Source organism: Aulonocara stuartgranti, assembly GCF_965226115.1.
Source record: "Aulonocara stuartgranti genome assembly, chromosome: 7".
Lineage (NCBI taxonomy): Eukaryota > Metazoa > Chordata > Actinopteri > Cichliformes > Cichlidae > Aulonocara > Aulonocara stuartgranti.
In genome coordinates, this window is record NC_138945.1 from 10,780,767 (window position 1) to 10,800,414 (window position 19,648).

The 19,648-nt window shown below is 42.7% G+C and overlaps 1 protein-coding gene across 2 annotated transcripts in view; it reads right to left on the bottom strand.

Moving 5' to 3' along the window:
• Nucleotides 1-865: 865 nt before the first annotated feature.
• zcchc14 (zinc finger, CCHC domain containing 14) overlaps nt 866-19,648 on the bottom strand; it is a 29,929-nt gene continuing 11,146 nt past the window's right edge. The window contains exons 3-14 of one of the 2 annotated variants that reach the window (XM_082540342.1): nt 17,646-17,874; nt 13,048-13,118; nt 12,835-12,906; nt 12,334-12,398; nt 10,403-10,575; nt 8,786-8,822; nt 8,163-8,676; nt 7,925-8,022; nt 6,480-6,577; nt 6,015-6,167; nt 4,537-5,781; nt 866-3,910 (exon numbers count right to left, since the gene is read on the bottom strand). In XM_082540342.1, coding sequence (XP_082396468.1) covers nt 3,855-3,910; nt 4,537-5,781; nt 6,015-6,167; nt 6,480-6,577; nt 7,925-8,022; nt 8,163-8,676; nt 8,786-8,822; nt 10,403-10,575; nt 12,334-12,398; nt 12,835-12,906; nt 13,048-13,118; nt 17,646-17,874 — 2,811 coding nt within the window. In that variant the 3' untranslated portion in view covers nt 866-3,854. The remainder of the gene's footprint in view (nt 3,911-4,536; nt 5,782-6,014; nt 6,168-6,479; nt 6,578-7,924; nt 8,023-8,162; nt 8,677-8,785; nt 8,823-10,402; nt 10,576-12,333; nt 12,399-12,834; nt 12,907-13,047; nt 13,119-17,645; nt 17,875-19,648) is intronic. The other variant, XM_082540343.1, reaches the window with a different exon arrangement.

Consider the following 19,648-nt stretch of genomic DNA (forward strand, 5'->3'; position numbering starts at 1 on the left):
TATTACGAGATAAGATGGGGCCTGATTATTTAAGACCTTGTATGTGAGGAGAGGCATTTTATATTTGATTTTGGATTTAACGGGGAGTCAATGAAGAAGTATGCCCTCTCTTTCTAGTCCCTGTCAGCACTCTTGCTGCAGCATTTTGGATCAACTGAAGGCCTTTCAGGGAGTTTTTAGGACATCCTGATAATAACTGCATAAAAGTAATTCAGCCTAGAAGTAATAACTGCATAAACTAGCTTTTTAGCATCATTCTGAGACGGGATGTTTCCAATTTTTACAGATATTCCACAAATGGAAGAAAGCAGTCCTGCATATTTGTATAATATGTGCCTTGAAGGACATATTCTGGTCAAAACTGGCTCCCAATGTTCCTCAGTGTTACTGAAGTAGTGAAGAGTTAGGATCTGGTTAGACAGCATGCTATTCAGCTTAGGTAAATCCTTCAAATAACTAGAAAAACAAGATTTTGTACTTCCTGATAAAACAAGGAACAGACAATACTAAATACTGCCAAAAAAAAAAAACCCAAACAAACAAAAAACAGCCAGTGCAGATATTCAGAGGACAATGGAAAAAGATGTGAAAGTGACTCATACCTTTGACTGCATATAAATGCCGATGCATGTCTTTGACAGTCGCTTAGCCAATTACCGTGGAGCGTGTCCACTGTGTCATCGTCATGTTTCGAAAAGCTAAAATGACGGCAACAAAAACTTTCAGCTTGAGGCTCCGCCTTTTGTTTGTTTTTTTGTTTGTTTTTTTTACACATTGTATTGTACATAAACATTCACCTTCAACCTTTTAAGGATTCTCGGAGCAGCCGGTCCCATAATAAATAAGCCACACAGGCACTGTGATAAAAGGGAGAATCCAAAATTATTTAATTTTAAGCCATAAAAAAATCTTACCAACAAAGACCTGGGTAATTAAGTCCAAACTTTCAAAACACACAAATATTTTAAAAGCATATTTAAACAAAGATTTTGGAACATGCATGCATCAAGTTACCAACATCCTTAAAGAGTAAGTAAAACCTACAAAAGTGGAACTTTTTCTGTCTACAAACCATCTCTGTTCTTTGGTATAATCTATATAAAACAATGACAGGATAAACTAGCAATATAAAGAAATTTCCCTCATCTATGTAACTAATGGAATAAAACACAGAACAATTTATTTTACATTATGAAAGCGAATTGCCGATACCTCAAACAAACGCGTACATACTTAATGTTCGGATTTCTTATTTTAAATAAACACCCCACACATCCCTGTGCTGTGCCCTCCAGGGGTACAAAGAGAGTTTCATCTGAAGGACCAGCTGTCCTTGTGTCTGTGCAGCTCTGGGTCCAGCTCAGCAGCTTCCCACCCGCCCAACCCCACCGGGTCAAAGACCCGAACACAGAAGCACTTCCTATTGCTTTCTTAAAATTCCAACATGCTCGACATACTTAGACCTGTACAAACAATGTACAAAAGAACAACTCCCGCTTACACCACAATTATGAAGAGAAAATTGGCACTTTGAATGTTCGTCCTGATGTAAACCACATGATATTTTCTGATTGTCGTTGCTGCATTTGTGCACAGAGGGTCATTTCGCCCTCTGGCATGCTCAGAGGTAGAAAGGCTGCAGATCGCCAAGAAGTGAATAAAAATGGCTGACAGGTCCCCAATGCATGCCACTGCATAAAAGCCCAACTAACATGGAATTTGAGTGATGGTGATGTTATCTGCAACCAGAGTCTGTGCAGTACCCATCAGGGGTGGAGACATGGTATTGAGGTCTAAGCACAGTGCTCTTAAACATCAAGCAACCAGAAGAAAGAAGATGCTTTCCAGGCAGTCCAGAATTCACAGCAGCCTACAGACCCAAAAATGTTACATATGAGGGGTAAACATGTTTCCACCATGTTTTTCATAAAACAGTTTGAAACCTTAGATATCGTTCCATTTTCTGTTTTGTATATATGGGTTTAATTATTAGTAAAATCCCTTTCTCCCCCATTAGGAAGGTCTCGGCACTTTGAGACACTTTTTGGCGTTCATCATTTTGATTTAAGGCAAGCCAGCAGTGGAGAAGAAGTTATTTAGCAACACTTTCTTTTAGGAGAGTCCTCAGTCAACCAATCAGCATGCATTAGCAGAGTGCTAGCATTTTATGGGTAAAAACAACAGCGTTGTAAAAAACAAACAAACAAAAAACTAGAGGACATAACTGGCAGTTTACTTCAATCAGGCATATTATTAATGCTGCATTTGTGAAAACTAAAATAAAGCATGTTCTTCTTTGTATAGAAGCAGGTGAAAATAATTATTTTACCTATTTAGCTCCCCTGGGTTTGCAGGAAGTGAAGCTGTTCCCTCTAGATCTGCTCTGACGTAGCCCAGCAACCACCACCTCCATTGTGCAACTTTACTGCAGCAGAATCTGAACTGCCCGTCTTCTACACTGGTTGGGTCGTTTGCTTACCATTCGAATCACCCATTTAACACAAACTTAACTTCCTGAAAAAAATGCCAAAGTCCCTCAAGATGTGTTAGAAGATTCGTGCAGAAAGTTCCTGTGTACACTTCCTGAACAGTGGCCAACAGGTGGCTCAGAAACTAATTAAAAAATCAAAACAAACTGAGCAAATGGAAAAATGAACACTCAAACATCACCGTGATACAATACGCTTCAAAGAAACTATTTTGGTAGTCTTGGATGAAGTGCTGTGTGATAATGTTTAGCCAGCAGTGCTGAGAAAAAGGCATGCACTCAATACCACATGTTCATCCCCTGGTTGTTACTTTGGTTGCACATTACATCAACCATCAGATTTTCCATCTTTACATACAGACTCGGGCTGAAGATGCACAACAGACACCAGTTTTCCTCTTAGATCTCCAGTTGCTGAAGGTGGTTTCCAGTTCATGCAGTCTGTGTGACAGTTAGAATTCATTCATTCAACTGTTAGCACATTTAAATACGGTGTTCCTGTTTAAATGTGGCCGACAGCTCTGTGCACACCTGTATAAAGGCTGGTGCACGAGATGTAAAGCACCAAACCAGACATTTGACTCCTGCTTGTTGATAACCAGAAGCAAAGCAAATGAATAAACCTCTGAATATGTAACTGGTAGATTGAGGCTGTTTTGAAATCAAACAGAGCTTAAATCCAGGTGAATATGTGAATACTGTGACTCAGGATTTGGTCAGGATTAACTTTGGAACTTTCGACCACCTGAACATACAGTGCCAGTTTTAGAAATAGTAGATTAAAGTGGAATCTTTGTGTGGACATGCCAACCATGAGAAGCAACGAGCCAACACTCAAACGATTAGCTGTGGTACTGTGAGATGTTGTGCACCAGTAGATCCTGTGAAAGGAGGGATAGCACTGGTACTTGATTAGAGCAAGAGGCTGCGTATTCTGGAAGACCACATCTGGAGTGCTGTGGTTGTCATGGTGAATGCCCCATCATTTGACTGGGAAGCTTCTTTTCAGATCATGTGACTGATTGTCGGTCTGTAGTGTTTTCTCTGAGGAAGACTTTGAGCTACATCTCTGAGATCAAGCATGGTAGAGTTTATAAATGTCCACTTTTACTTGTGCCTAAAATCTTCTTTCTCCTCCTCTAATCTCTTTGCAAGCTTTGGCTTAAAAAAGAAAGAAAAGAAAAGAAAGAAAGAACGAATACCAATGATTCAACTCAGCAGTCTTTGAACAGACTAACAGTGAACCCTCTGCACTAAAGGAGCAGGCTGTTTGTCTCCTGTCCCTTTTGGGTTTTTTTTGTTGGCTTCAGCAGGACCACGAGGTACAGTTTAGTCTGGAGTTCAAATCCAAAGCCGCCTCTGCTGCTTAGTCTCCTGAGTCCTTGCTGTCAGAGTGAGGTGTGTACTTCAAGCGAAATGTCCCTGAGAAACACAGCAGAGTTGTTAAAGTGATGCCTTGGAGATGTCCCAATCTATGGCATCCCAAAGGGTTCAAAATTATATAACGGACACATGACATTATGAAGGAAGTGGGTAAAATATGTAAATGAAGTCACAAATATGTTTTTAGACTTAAAATTTTAAGTAATGAATGAGAAATTTATTCAAAACAGATTTTAATTTTTAGTAACATCAAAATCTGTTTTGAAATATTAAATTATACTGAAATAAAGAACTCCATCTCACTAAACAGGTCAAGTTTTACTTTTGTATATTACACATCATCATTTCAGTTAATCCAATTACACATTCAAATTAAAGTTCGTAATACCTATAATTCATTTTACAAATTCACCATTTTAATTCCTGCATAATTGTTATACTTTTGTGCATTTGGGCACAGTTTGCAAACTAAATCGTGTGAAGAAAACGACTGAAAACTGAAGTAAAATTTGTTAGAAACAAACATTTTATATTTAAATACAAAATGAAGTAGAAATATCAGTTATTATATTCTCAAATGTACTGTCCTTAAAGCCAATTGCATTTATAAATGTATATCACACCTTAAATATGGTATTTTTCACACTCCGTACTCACTGACTCACCTTGCTGTGTCGCATCCATGGGTGGCTGTTTGCAGTCCTCGGCTCTGTGTCCGTGGGCACCGCAGTTATAACATGACAGGTTCCCTGCTGTCCTTTTTTGCCCACTGTTTCCCATGATGCCATGGGGCTGGTAAAAGCCGAACCCCTGCTGCTGGTCATGTGACAGCGGGCTGTGGCGGTAGAGGGGCGGCGGTACCATCATTGGGTAGGAGAATGGTGCAGCGCCTGTGCCGGCGTTGCTGGACGATGCTATCAGGGGGCTGAGATGGAGCAGAGGACCCAGGGTGAAGAGTGAGGGCCCGGCTGAGAACGGCTGCAGGTAGCTGGCTGCGGCGTATCCAGGGAACGCCCCGTAGGCGCCGCAGTTCCCTCGACAACCGCAAGAACTGCAAACACATACGGAAGGACTGTGACCAGAACTTTGATCCAATGAAGAAGCAGAGGAGGGCGAAGGAGAGGGGCTGGAGGTATGCTGGGGTGGGTAGTAAGTGTTGCCCGGGACTGCAGCCACAGGAACTGTGCTTGCTGTTGCCATGGGAACATAGCTACCTCCACCACTGGAGCTGCCAGTCTGAGAGGCGGATTTTGAGGAGGTGCAGGAGGAGGAAGCGGAGAAAGACGCGAAGGAGGATGAGGATACAGGGGGGTAAGAGTAAAATCCAGATGGAGAAGGGGAGGAAGAGGATGAGAGGTGGAAGTGGACAGGGGGGTGGGAAACGTGGTGGTGGCTGTTGGAGGTGGAGGTCAGAGCGCAGCTGGTTTCTACCATCAGACTAACACCACCTCCCGCAAGACCACGACAAACCACAGAGTCCTGGAGTCCAGACGAGCCATCCATGTTGACCCTGGAGAACAGGTTTTCCCGTCTTACCCCCACCCCAGCCCCCACCCCGAGCCCTGAACTGAAGCTTGCACCGGCCACAGGAAGGCTCGAGCCCAACGGCTTAGTCCGGTCCTCTGTGGCCAGCGGAGGGGGCCTGGGCTTGCGAGGGGAGGTGAGGATGCGTGCTGGGTTTGAGACCGGGGAGAGCAGCGTCTGTGGGTAACCGCCCTGTGGGTGATAAGCAGATTGCGGGAGGCCGAAGGGGAGGTGGGAGGAGCATGTGGGAGGAAGAGGAGGAGCTGGATCGGTTTGGACGGGCAGAACCTGGGCTGTGGGGCGACTGGAGCCAGTCGAGTTCAGAATGAACATGCAGGGCCGATCCTTCTCTGGACCACTTCCTGCTGTATCTGGAGCCAACACACCTGAAAGAGATTTGTGTTTATATAACATTTGCATATATATTTGGATATAAACGGTATGGAAAAAGCAAAAGTCTCTAGTTTTGCGTCATTGATCTTATCGTTTTAACAAACTTCTATTTCTAATTTTGTTGACCTGCTTCTCCTTAACGTCAATCTAGACTTTAAGAATTGTTCTTCGTAAATCGTGCTGACGCGGTTTGAATAAATTCTGCAGTCGTGAGATAAAAACGTACGTCTGTGAATGTCTCTGGTCCTGTCAAAGGTGGAGTCGCAACTGTGTGGGGTGCGAGGGGAGCAGGAAGAGCTGGAGTAGCCCGAGGACGAGCTGCTGTCTGTGGAGACAGGGTGGTGGTGCGGCACGGCGTCCACCTCCACTCGCAGTTCTCCTGCAAAACATTTGAATACAGTTCAGTTCTGAACTGTTGTAATCCTTCCTGGGTCCAGTGAAGTGAGTCTGCTTCATTATCTATATCTAGTACATGTCTAATGGAACCTCATAGTTCTGGAGCACGTTTATGAAACCGATTTGAATTTGAAACCAAATTTTCTTGGAGAGAAGAGCAGGTCGGCAGCTCGTGATGACCATATTATTACACTCCCTCACTATGACATCATAAAGACGCAAAAGGGAAACATTTAAAGCAATCGGAAGCCTGAGAGTGATTTGGCCATACTTGGAAACAACCCTGCTCTCTTACCTGCACCGGAGGTGGAGTGAGCTGAGGGTCCCATGTGACTGGAAGGCGTCACCCTGGCAATGCCACTGCACGGCCGCTTCTCCATCTTCATCTCCCTGCTGGGAACACGCAAGCATTCGAGTCAGAAACACAGTCTTTATCAAGTGTAGCGAATACTTAAGATAAGTATGTACTATACTGTGTTTATTAAAGGTCAATGAAACAGACACATACGGTGGCTAACTAGACACCCAGGCGGTAACAGTCTAACAAGACTCAGTTGAGGAAACCAGCAGCCATGAGCAGAGAGGTCAAGACCTAAAGCCGACTGACTCATTGGCTTTGTGCCATCATAAGTGGACTAAGTGAAGTATTTTCTGAGATCCTTAAACAAAGGAAACATGCAGCTTCCCATGTGTACTTCTTTTAGATAGCTCTTTTTGACCAGAAATTCTTTCCATCATGTTCCCACACCAAAAATGTAATATTCTCTCTGTGAGCATTAGGGACATCCTAGCAACTTGAGCCACTTGTGTGCATCTTGAATCAGTATTTCAGCCATGAACAGTAGAGAGCAGCAACTTCCTGATAGCCCAGCTAGCTGCTTCTTACACACAAGTTTCAGCTGTTGTTTAACTAAGCTTCACTGAAAGAAAATATAAAGGACTTTTTGTCTAGAAGCAGGTGCACTTATTTTAATCATAGATCTTCATTCACTCCTATTTATTAAGGACTATCTCACAAGCGCCCCCTGCTGTGCCCAGCTGAACTGCAGGCAATTTCTGTGCTACAAAAACAACTAGTGTCTTTTACTGACCACATGGGGGAGACATTACCCACTTAACGTGCTCCTCGGGTCTCAGCTGCACCTCTACAAACACAACTATCTCTTTGGAAAATCACCACAGGAACTTTTCCATTTTCTGAGTCTTGTTCAAGCACGTACACACGCAAATACACAAATCGCCTGCCTAATGGGAACCTGTTGATTCTGGGAATGGAAACACAGCTGAGAGAAAACAAGTTCACGCTCAGGTGTGCGTGTGCATCCGGGGTGCGCAAGTTCAGATGCTTGTGTACTTAAATCAGAGCCTGTGTTTTTGTGCTTCTGCACGTAAAACACATCTTATCTCTCCGGCCCATCCTCAGCTGGTTAACCATTGATGCTGTATGGACCATTGGTGCAGGATGTTTACCGGGGAGAGCAGCAGCGGGTCAGTCTGTTTGCCAGTTGTTAAACAGGGTAAGGCATCAGTCAAGTCAAAGAGGTGATTTTGGAAAACAACTGAACTGCAGAATCAAAACTATCAGTGCCACAAGCACACAAACCAACTTCGGTCTGTATACTAATATTGGAGATGGTAGAGAGACAAGTTTGTGACAAATCTGAGTGACTTCTCAAATATTTTCTTTCTTTCTTTTTTTTTTAAAGACAAAAAAACTGAATTTTTGTTATCTGCCCTTACTCTGCAGACTTTTGGAGTTCTAGTTGGGTCTTCAGTTTCTTCTTTGCTCCTTGGGTGAGGTCGTACTTGTTCAGGTCCTCCTCTGTCAGAGCTAAAAACTGCAATTTATACAGAGGAACAAATTCAGAAGCTTTCAAAGAATCAAAACGTTGATCAAGAAATATGCAAATACATTATACATGCACAGGAGTACGACGTTTTATACACACAACGTGATGTAATCTAAAGATGTACCCACCTCCTCCATGGTGAGCTGTTTGAAGACGGGGTAATACTTATGGAGGCGGAGCCTGCGGAGCCAGTCCAGGATGCCGTTCTGCTCTGGCGTATTAGGCTGAGACTGGGAGAGCGATTGATTATGGGACTGGGAGCGGGACTGTGAATGTAAATGGGACGATGGTTGGGAATGGGACAGGTGCAGAGTCTGAGGCTGCGTACTGGGCTGGCTGCTGGTTTGTGCATGAAGGTGGTGCTGGGAGGGCTGTGGGTATAAATGAAGCTGACCATGCTGAGGATGCGGTTGGGAGGAGCTGTCGCCCCCGCTTCCTGCAGAGCCACGTGCTGGCAGGGCTGGCACGGGGGGAGGGAGAGAGGAGAGCTGTGGGGAGTGCTGGGGAGGAGGAATGGAAGGTAGGAGAGCCGGAGTCGGAAGAGGAGGGGAGGAAAGGGAGGACAAGTGAGGAGTGGAGCGAGTCAAGATGGAGTTGTGGGTGCTGATGACGGGCTGGACGCTGGCCACTCTGTACACCACCCTGAGAGACAGCAAGAGCCAATGAGCGACGTTGGTACAAGTGCACTTCTAAGACTGTACATGTAGATGTGTTTTAATGCAACGAGGTCAAAGAGGGGCAAAACTCGTACCTGTTACCTCCTTTGTACTGCATCATACAGCCAAGATCTGTGCAACAGATTCACAATACAAACCATCATCACCATCAGGCGATAGTCACACAACACGAGGCTAACAGTCCACAAAAATCTGAAATGTCAGTCAACTGGGCGAACATTTAAGTAGTAAATATATAAGATTTATTTTATTTATCCCAAAATAGTTATATTCACTTGTTACAGCAGAAAAAAATATTAAGCATAAGATACAACAAATATCTTAAATAAGAGCTAGCGGATATGCAGGTCAATAAAATAAAATAAAATTAGAGAACGATGAGAACAATCAGTATTATATGCACAAACAGCCATAATGATAAAGCTGAGTTAAAATGACTCACTGAATTTAGTAAAAAAAAGGGCAAATCTCACAATGATGAAGTATGTTTAAAGGAGTAAAAGTAAGACTTATAAACCTAAGAACATTATTTAAAAGCATGGTGGTGGTAGCATCATGCTATGAGGCTGTTTTGCCAGTGATACTGGGACAAAGTGGATGGAATAATGGAGCGCCTCCTCCAAATTCTCAACAGCAAAACAACTGCAATTTGGACACAAGTGGGTGTTCGAATAGGACACTAATCCCAAACACTCACCGAGACTGGTTTTGGAATGGATCAAGCAGGTGAACATCAAACCTCTCAAACCAATTCTACCAAGAAAATATTCAAATGTCCAGCCAGAATAATACCAGAAGCTTGCTGATGACTACCAAAGGTCAAGGTGCAACTTGACAAAGGATATTTAAGCAAATACAAGTGTATGTGTATATTTGAGCCTGTGTATTAGAGAAAAATCCAGAATAAATTCAAACAGTTTTTTTAAAGATGTATGCTGTACAATCATCCCACCATAGCAGAACAGTTCAAAGGAATCATTAAAAGCCCCAACATTACCGTAACATTCATGCCCATGACGAGTGTAGGTACATTTCTGATTGCACCTGAATGGACTAAATATATATATGTAGGCAAAATGTTAGAAATGCTGTGAAAACATGTCCTTATAGCTAATTCCAACTGTTGCAGTCTGTGCAGAATTCACTGATGGGTGTGTTTGTGGAGCAAAACCGGACACATTCATTTTAGCCTTGCTTCTCCTGTGAGTCTGATACCCACTCACAGAGGAATAAACACATGCACAAAGTACAACCACACATAGAAACACACTGCACTGGTGGCTATAAATACCCTCTGGGATGAAGTCACACTAATAGATCGAGCACTCACACACACAGCAACATGAGGTCACCACACTCTAGGCTTCCCAACACAAACATGCCATGCTGAATTCCCACACCGGACTAAAATAGACTGCGTCCGCGCCCTCCAACACCTCAGAGGCACACACTGAAAATCCTGCCTGCAGTCTCACCTCCTCACTACAACCAACCAGGGCTCAGACTTGCAGCCTTGTCCTTTCCATTACCTCTCATTCCTTTCTCATCCCCAAAAACCGAACACAGGCATAATATCTTTTATCTTGCTGTTCTTGCCTTTGATCTTTCATCATCGTCTATGAATAAGAATGTCTCCTCCTTTATATCTCTGTTGCTTGCTATAATTTTTTTGCAATGAAATAATGACTTACTGGAGCTGGAGGTGAACGGGCAGGATGGAGCTATAGGAGAGGTTGGTAGTGAGGATGCAAGTGGGGAGGAGAGGGGTGAGGAGGGACAGTTGGGTGAGAGAGGCCTGGTGGAGGTAAAGAACAGCTGGACACTTTGGTGCTGGAGGACATGGCAGGGCAGGGCTGTTAGACACCTGAGTGGGACAACAGAAAGAAAAGGAAATGAAGTGGGAAGTAGATTAAAAGCTAAAGGAATAGATGCTCTGCTGTCAGATTTAAACAAACGCATATATCTAACTGCAATAGGAAGAAACTTTAACATAAAATCTATATTTGTACAGACAGACCTAACATTTCTAATCTAAACATATCTCTGGTCTGTTTATAAGAAAAAGCCACAGGGTGCCTTTAAAGCAGTTTTGCCAGGAAAGAGTGAGACGAAGAACAAGCAGAGGACAAAACTTTATAACTTGATGGGCCTTTCAAGCGCAGGTGCAACAATAGACTGAGTTTTAAAAAGGCACTGAGCCATGTCAGGAGATTGTTTATGTTTTTGTAGACAATAAAAAGCCAGAATGCAAAACATTTGGATCTGTACGAGGATTTCAAGTTGATATGTTGATACGTTCACTTATCATCTATTAACAATATGTTAACATCCTGAAGTGCTGCCAGTATTTTATGTGAATTGGGAAAACTAGAGTTTACATAGCAATGCTTCACACAAGACTTGTTTAGGCTAGCATAGTGATGGATTGTACTGTAAGAGTACTTCTAATACATTAAGGTTAATTTAACACGAGTAGCTTTGCTAACCAAAGTAAGATACTGTGCAAAAGTCTTGAGCTAACCCTCATTTCTTTATATCTTGCTTCCAAGGAGCCAAGCTTTCTTGTAATTGTATTTTAAGCAGTCTTGGGCAATAGCTCTCCAGGCTTCTGAAGGTCTTTTAAACAGCTGGATTACACTAAAGTGTGAAATGTCTCACTGTAACTTCTGAAGCTGATATGAATTATCACACTTTTTCTCACAGACTGTAAGCTGAGGCTACGTCTACACTAATCCTGATAAATTTGAAAACGGCGTTCTTGTCTAAAAACGCTCCGCATCCACACTATCGTGGGGCTCAAGAGTTGGGAGTTCGCCTTGTAATCGGAAGGTTGCCGGTTTGAGCCCCGGCTCGGACAGTCTCGGTCGTTGTGTCCTTGGGCAAGACACTTCACCCGTTGCCTACTGGTGGTGGTCAGAGGGCCCGGTGGCGCCAGTGTCCGGCAGCCTCGCCTCTGTCAGTGCACCCCAGGGTGGCTGTGGCTACAATGTAGCTTGCCATCACCAGTGTGTGAATGTGTGCGTGAATGGGTGGATGACTGGATAAGTAAAGCGCTTTGGGGTCCTTAGGGACTAGTAAAGAGCTATATAAATACAGGCCATTTACTATCGTTTTCGAACAGTTGTTCATCCACACTGACACGACTGAAAACGCTTACGTTCCTGTATTATGCATGCGTGAAACGTAAGACGATTCGACCTGTGTCATTTCTCTCTGCCGCAAAATGTCGAGGAAAAGCACAGAGTTCTTTAAATGGACTGACAATGAGGTGGAGTTGTTGCTGCGAGTAACTTTGCAAGTACAAAGTTGCAAAAGCGAGTGAGAATTAAAGAATTTGAAGAAAAGCTATCTGGAGCATGTACAGACTGATATTAATCTTTAATAGGGCTGTCAAAACTGAGAGCAAACAAAACAACTGTTGTATAATGCCCTCCGCTATCTTTGTTTGATTGGTCACATGACTGCATCATATGACTAAAATGCATCACTGTTTCCGAAAGCCTCCGTTTACACAGTCTACACTGTGACGCGAAAATGGTGTTCAAACGAAAATGTGTTAGTGTGGACACGGCCTGAAACAAACAAAACACCACCTCAAAAGGATGGGGGTTCTGGGACTAACCTGGGATCCAGTTCCATGGACTGAGGCGGGAACTTCTCCACTCCATCAGGAAATGCTCGTGACAGCTAAGTGAGAAACATTTTTTTTTTTATAAAAACAAAGTAAATAGAGCTCTTTGTGTCATTACACTGCTATGCTGATGATACCAAGCAATGCCTGACTGTTCAATCGCAGCTGATGATTTCTTAATTTATAGGCACAGTTGGAAAAGGTCAGGCTCATAAGGTTTAATGTGCACCTCAAAAACACAAAAACATCACAAAAAGATTTGTAATGATAAAATACGATATTTATCATGTTTTATGAGAAAACATAAAACATTTTTTACCATAAAATCTAGAATTACACCAATCGTGTAATGATTGATTTGATTTGATTTCAAACAAAGCAGCTCTATCTCCTACTCACTTTGAGACACATATTAGTTTTACTGTGCAATAAAAAGTGCCTGAATGTAACTCGGGCTCATTTTCATTCGTGTGTTGAAATGTTGGTCCTGACCTGAGTCAGCAGCTCTGCTACCTCCTGCTGAGTTCTTACAACAGATACTACCAACCCATTGGTCCAGCTAACCTGGAGGAGGAGAGGAAAGGAATGGGAAGAAGGCAGTGAAGGAGTAGGGAAATGAGGGGGAAAAATATTTAAAGAAAGTCTAAAAAAGTTAGGAGTCAAACAATACATGCCGGCATGTACTCATATTTATAAGGTACCCACCTCAAAACTATACTCGCTGGAGTCTTCAGGCTTGTGAGGAACTCCTTTCAGCACCACCCTTTCAATCACCGCTGAAAGAAGCACAGATCGTTCCGCAGATGATTAACCACATGTCACATATCTGAGACAGCTGCTTCAACACATCACTCACTCGGGGTTGATACTGTAGGTTTCAATGGCCTAGAGGAATTTAAACAGAGCTTACTCTCGCAACATGATGAATCAGAAAAGGACAGAATGACAAGCTAGAGGTGAAGCAGTTTCGAGTACTATGGTGTCACTGGGCCTGTTAACTACATTGTCTCAGCAGAAAAGTCAAAGGTCAAGGGTTGGGGTGAATGTTGTAGCGAGAAGTTTAGCATAAGATTGCTGAGAAATCTCTGTGACTACTTTCTTTTTTTAGCTCTCTTTGTATGAAGTTGTAAAAGAGATTATCCCCCTGCGACAATGAAACGTTTAAATGCTTAAAAACGAAGTAAAACGCTGTACAACATTATATAAGTGTTATCATCTCTTTATAGGAAGGTTTGTAGCTACTTTAGATTTTAGTCCAGTTTATGAAAGTTTAAAAAAGTGAAACTAATAGTCAGAAAGTTAGTGGTGAAATGAGAAAGACTATCTCACAAGAATTTAATCAACAGTTATTGTCAGCGAGGCTTATTTAAATCAAAAACAGCAAACATTTCTTCTCTTTCTAAATGTGAAGAGTTTCTTTCTTTTTTCTTTTAATTCGTATAATTAGAAAATGAATATATTTGCAGCGTTATGTGAAGAATAACTGAATCTACCAGAGTCCAAGCATCAAATCAAATATGTAATGCTGGCACTGTGGAATATCAGAGGCTATAAAGCCTCTGATATTCCACAGTGCCAGCATCTGTGTTACATATTTGTGCAGCATTTTCTATATAAATAGAAAATGCTTTCATTACACTAGCACCCAAAAAGATACCAGGGTGTAACAACTCCATTATTTAAAGAGAATTAAGTTGTTATCCCACAGTTGTAAAGAGAAACCTTCCATTGTAAATGTGAGATGACAGCGTGCAGTCCTGAGCGTTGAGCAGGAGGCAACCACTTAAATTTTCTTCATTTAAGAAACCACACTCCTTGGCTAAGATGTCTCAGACAGAAAGGAGAATAAGACAACAGGCCTGAATTTTCTGACGGTGAGTCCTACGAACTGTTTACTGGTTTTCGGTTTTGGTCCGATTTGTTCTGAGATTTTAGAATCTGGGGCTCTGATTTAACATCCAGTGAATACTCTAAGACCTTGTTCATGCCTCAATCAGGGGATTAAATCCAAACTCCATTTTTCACTCCACATAAGCTAAACAAACTCCCAGTTAGAGGTGGACAATAAAGACTTTTAAAGTAAAACCACAAGTATGATGCTGGTTTTACTATAAACAAGATAAATGCTTACAAAAATACTGCAATTAAACAGTAAGTAAATCTTTTTGCCTCACATCAGCATTGAAAACATCCATCCATCCTCTTCCCCTTATCAGGGTTGAGCCTATCCCAGCAGTCATAAGTACACCTTGAACAGGCTGCCAGTCTATCGCAAGGCTAACACATAGAGACAGACGACCATTCACACCTATGGGCAATTTAGAATCACCGGTTAATCTAAACCCACTAACTGCATGTCTTTTGACTGTGGGAGGAAGCCGGAGTACTCAGAGAGAACCCGTGGGGAGAACATGCAAACTCCTTACAGAAAGGCCAGTTGGTGGATTCGAGCTCAGGACCTTCTTGCTGTGAGGCAACAATGCTAACCACATGCTGTCTGCATTAAAAAACACTGACACAAAAAACAGTAAAGCTGGTCTCAGTGATAATACTAATCATAGAGAGTATAAAAGATGGACGTCACTTCAGGTTTTGAAACGTAAACGTCTTTTTAAGGGTCACTAGAGTCTCAATCATTCACTCGTTTTGGGTCATACTGCATTGAGCTTAATTTTGATTAAGGCTGATTCCTGCTTTTCTTTATCAGAAAATTGGGGTCATTCCTGAGCCCAATCAAATAATAAATATAACTCTACTCATTTTATCCATAAATTAGATATAAACTATGAATACTGTCTTATAATATAGTTCAATTTATGAAGCGCCAAATCATAATAAGGTCTCAAGGTCCTTTATATTGTAATGTAAAGACCTTACAATAATACAGAGAAAACCCCAACAATCATACGACCCCCTTTGAGCAATCACTTGGCGACAGTGGGAAGGAAAAACTCCCCGTTTATAAGAGCTTCCCCCGCAAATGCTTTAATAATGAACTACTTGACAAATAAATAACAGATAACAGATTAATATAAGCAGCTGACTCTCCGGTGAGTTTTTCATCGTGCAGAGGAACTGTAACTCCATGCTGTTGGACTGCAGGTGGCGACAGTAGTCCTTGTTGTGCTTTGCAGGCTTGGTGAGCTCATGCAGCACCATACGAACCAGTTCTCCACCTGATTATACTCTGTTGTGGATACATCCAGCTGGAGATAAAACAGCCAAGCAGTTATTCCTGTTATACTTCTTTGAAGACCACTTGAAGCCCATCACCTGGGGACTTGCTTCATTGTAATGTAAAGTCTCTGCAGACGAGTCTGTTTGGTCCTGAAAAACACTGGCAGACATGTGGACATCTGCACACACACTTGAACTCTCCATCTGATGATGATATTTACATCTCTGGAGAGGAAGCTGTATAATATCGAGGACTATATCCAGTAGGAGAACACAACACTGAAATGGCCTCAGGGTAGCTGATTAGCTAGGTGTCATTTTCTCATGTGAAATTAAAATGTTAAATTACTGGCGAGCTCCTAGTAAACACACATTAGACACACATATTTTAGCAGATACACCCATGCTATCAATTTGAAACTCTCACGCTGCGTTGTTCACGATTTATTGCATTCACAAACTTGGGTGTCCACGCTGACCTCCCGACTAGGAGGGTGACAACAATACCCCACCAACCTTTTACAGCTGAGGGGTAAAGAAAAAAGAATCTCTCTCCAAGCAAATTCAAATTGTGGCAAACTCTGTGATAATGCTTTGAATATTTGCATATGTGCACACATGTTGGTTTTTTTGGTCTTCTTTTTGTTGTGGATACATGCCTCAGGCACAGTGGCAGGTTAGAGCTGCTCCACCGCTGTTAGATCAGAATTGGGTTGAAAAAGTTGAAAAAGACATTGAGGTGCATGTGTGTGTGTGTGTGTGTGTGTGTGTGTGTGTGTGTGTGTGTGTGTGTGTGTGTGTGTCTCTACATGCCAGGCCTTCAGGTATTGATTTAGGACAATTTGAAACTGCACCTACGTGCAGAGACAAGCAGTGAGGAAGGAGGAGACATGAGCAATATACAGAGAGATAAAGGAGTCGCGCATCTCTCATCACTCTGTCGGGAGTGAGTTGGCAAGCAGCTGTGGAAGGCCTGCCATTCAAACTAATCTGGGCTGCCACACACACACACACACACACACACACACACACACACACACACACACGAACCATGAAACCCAGCAGTGTCAACGTCCCGATGAAGAGTCTCATTTATCCACTGAGGAGACATGGCACAGATAAATATCCTTCATGTGGCCTCTCGGTCTTTATTACTTTACAGTTGCAAAAAAATTTTTTGTGCGAGCCAGAAAACATGCTGCAAACCAACACGTGGCCTACTCCGTCTGGCTAGAAGTGGAAAAAATGCAGAGGGAAAATAACAGGGAAGGTTTCACTGTGTGTGGAAATATGCACAGTTCTCTGCAAGTATACTGAACACACACAGTATGTGTATGCTAGGTGTGTGTGAGTGCATGTTTTCTGCTGGTGACAGCTATGTGGTGTGACCATGATGTAGAGAGATAGTTGAGTATTGTGTTACGGACAGAGGCGAGCACCCGCCCTGTAGAGATTCATCCCACCTTAAACCGTACCGTACACCCCAACACACCAGCTGCTCACTGGGTGACAATGTGGCTTTAAAACTGTACGACAGCTCTTTGCTCCCCCAGCTTCCTGTGAAACACTTTCCTGATTATTTTATGGTCTCAGTCGGTATTTTAAGGTCTTATTCAAGACAACATGACATAAACATTTTAAATTCAAGTCCCCACTAGAGGGAGAAAGCACCATAAAGGAGGGCATGCCCAACGTGACTGACAAGCTGCTAACCTGTGAGCGTGCACAGTCTCTTACACCTAATCATATCTGCTCTGCATCTTTATAAACATATTTGTGGAAGAGGATGCGCAAGAAGGATATATTGCTGGGTTTTACCACAATATAAATCTTTTTTTCTACCCGTTTGGCGATAGTACCGCCCACCCGAACCTGAAACCAGGTGCATCTCCACTGCAGCCTACACACACCTGAGCCTTAGGGCAGCATTCTTTCAGTGCAGTCAAAGTGTTTAGATGTGCCAGCATGTCACGTCTTGTTTGGCTGGGTTTAACTGGGTGTATAGCGTGACACCCAGTTAAACCCAGGGGGCAATATATTCATACATATTCTTAAATCCATGCAGTGGGTCAGAAATTGGGCAATTTAGAAATGTAAAACACAACTTTTTATTAATGCCGGCTCACCTTTTCCAGAATTCCCCTGCTGGCTCTTAGTTGCCGCATCCTGACTTTGCCCAGCAGGTGGAGAAGAAGGCAGATGAGGGGGCGGCAGAGGAGGTGGTGGAGGAGGGGGAGGAGGAGGTGGTGGTGGAGGACGGAGTTCTTGGTGGGGAGAAGTCAGGTCCTGGCTGACTGTTTGGTCTCCTTGTCCCAAAGCAGCTCCTAATACTGTGCCGGTCTCTCTGGTCTGGCTCTGGAGGGGCAGAGGTGAGAGGTCACGACCACAGAGCGAAGATCAGAGAGAAGCAGTTACAGTTCGGGTAAATATTTACTCCTCAGCTTTAGCCATGGTTGGTAACCACACTGAAGCATGACAATAATTTACTACCAAAGAAAGTACATGACTCACTGTCACATGACTGCCATGACCCACACATTTTCGGTCTTATTTAATGAAGCTCGTAGCTTTTTTTCTTTATATATTTTCTTTCAGACGATACACAGCGAAATAAAACAGAGTTCAACTGACAAATTAGAAGTTTGAAAAAGCAAACAGTGAATCAGCTTCCTCACAACGCCCCCTCCCTTGAGCTGTCGCCTTCACGGGCTCACAAAACACACGACGTTCGACGAGCATCGAGATGGATGCAACGCTTAAAACTCTGTGCTGTCGCCGCGCAAACAAACTCTGAGCGATGCTCTCTCTCCAGCGGCTGGCACGATGCTAAAACCAAGTGAGGAGAAAGATCTGGCAGCGCCAAGCAAACCAATATTTAACGAGGCCCGTCGAATGAGAGGGAGTTCTTATTTATAGCAATGCCCTCGAGGGGCAGTAGTAGGGAGGAAGAGCTGACATCCAAACATCTACTTAAACTGGAGCTGCTGGCTGAGCTGCTGCTACGACTGCTATGACGAGAGACGCCCAAACAAAGCTTGCTAAGCTACTCCGCAACATGCAAACTATTGCATGTTGGTCACATATGGATTATTAAGTTATTATGAAAACAGTTTTTCTGGTAAAAGTCATTTCAGTTATGTTTAGTTACCTTTATGTCCTGAATGCCTCAGAACAAAGTCCACAATGCAAGCCAAGACTGTCAACTAAGTTAAGACTCGTTAAAGCCACTTTAATCAACAACGATAAATACTTCAGATGAACAACAGATGAAGTGATTGTGTCTGACATCAAAGGGCTTATCTTAAGTGGGAAAGCATAAGAGACTTAATACCCAACTCTAAAGTATTTTGAAGTAGTTTACAGGGATGGCAGGAAGCCATTTTCAGCTAAGAATCTGCAAACAAATAGCAGGGAGGACAAAGAAGTTAAAGAGTGTAACGTTCGCCTCAGGAGCTGCTTCAGATATATTAAGACTGTATATAAATAATGGCCGATGCCACTGTGTACTACAAGCCTTGAGTTTAGTCTGTGCCCATCAACATATTTGCTTTTCAAGTCTAAGGTGACAATATCTGTAAGAGACCATAGAGTTGGAGGGTTATTGGCTAACGGTAGCATTGGCAACCAAGGGGGCGGGGATGCTATTTTAGGCTACCAAAAAAGAAAAAACAGGCTTAAAACACAATGTAGTTACTAGCAAAACTTAGCAGACAAATTTTGAACAGTGTCTCTTGGCATAACCAAAGCTGAACAAGATGAAACCTGTGCGACGCTAATTACGAGCAGCTTTAAGGCTCCCTCACAGGGAACTGAGGCTAAATTATGAGTGTTTATGAGAACAGCAGTTTTGGCATTTCCATGTTGGTCATTTTCTTCAACACAAGTGGCTGCACTTGGTTAACACCAACGCAACCCCGATAAACAGAATAAATATTAGACATGCCTTCATCACATGGCCTTTGATGCTCATGCTAATGTCATCTGCTGGACGTGAAAACGGGCGAATTTGTGCTAACAAGCTAGTCGTAAAAATGTTATAAGGTGATAACAAATTAATGATGGGTTTACAGCTTAGCTTTGGAGGTTGCCTACAGGTTTATGGAAAAAGAGAGGAAAAACATTTCTATGA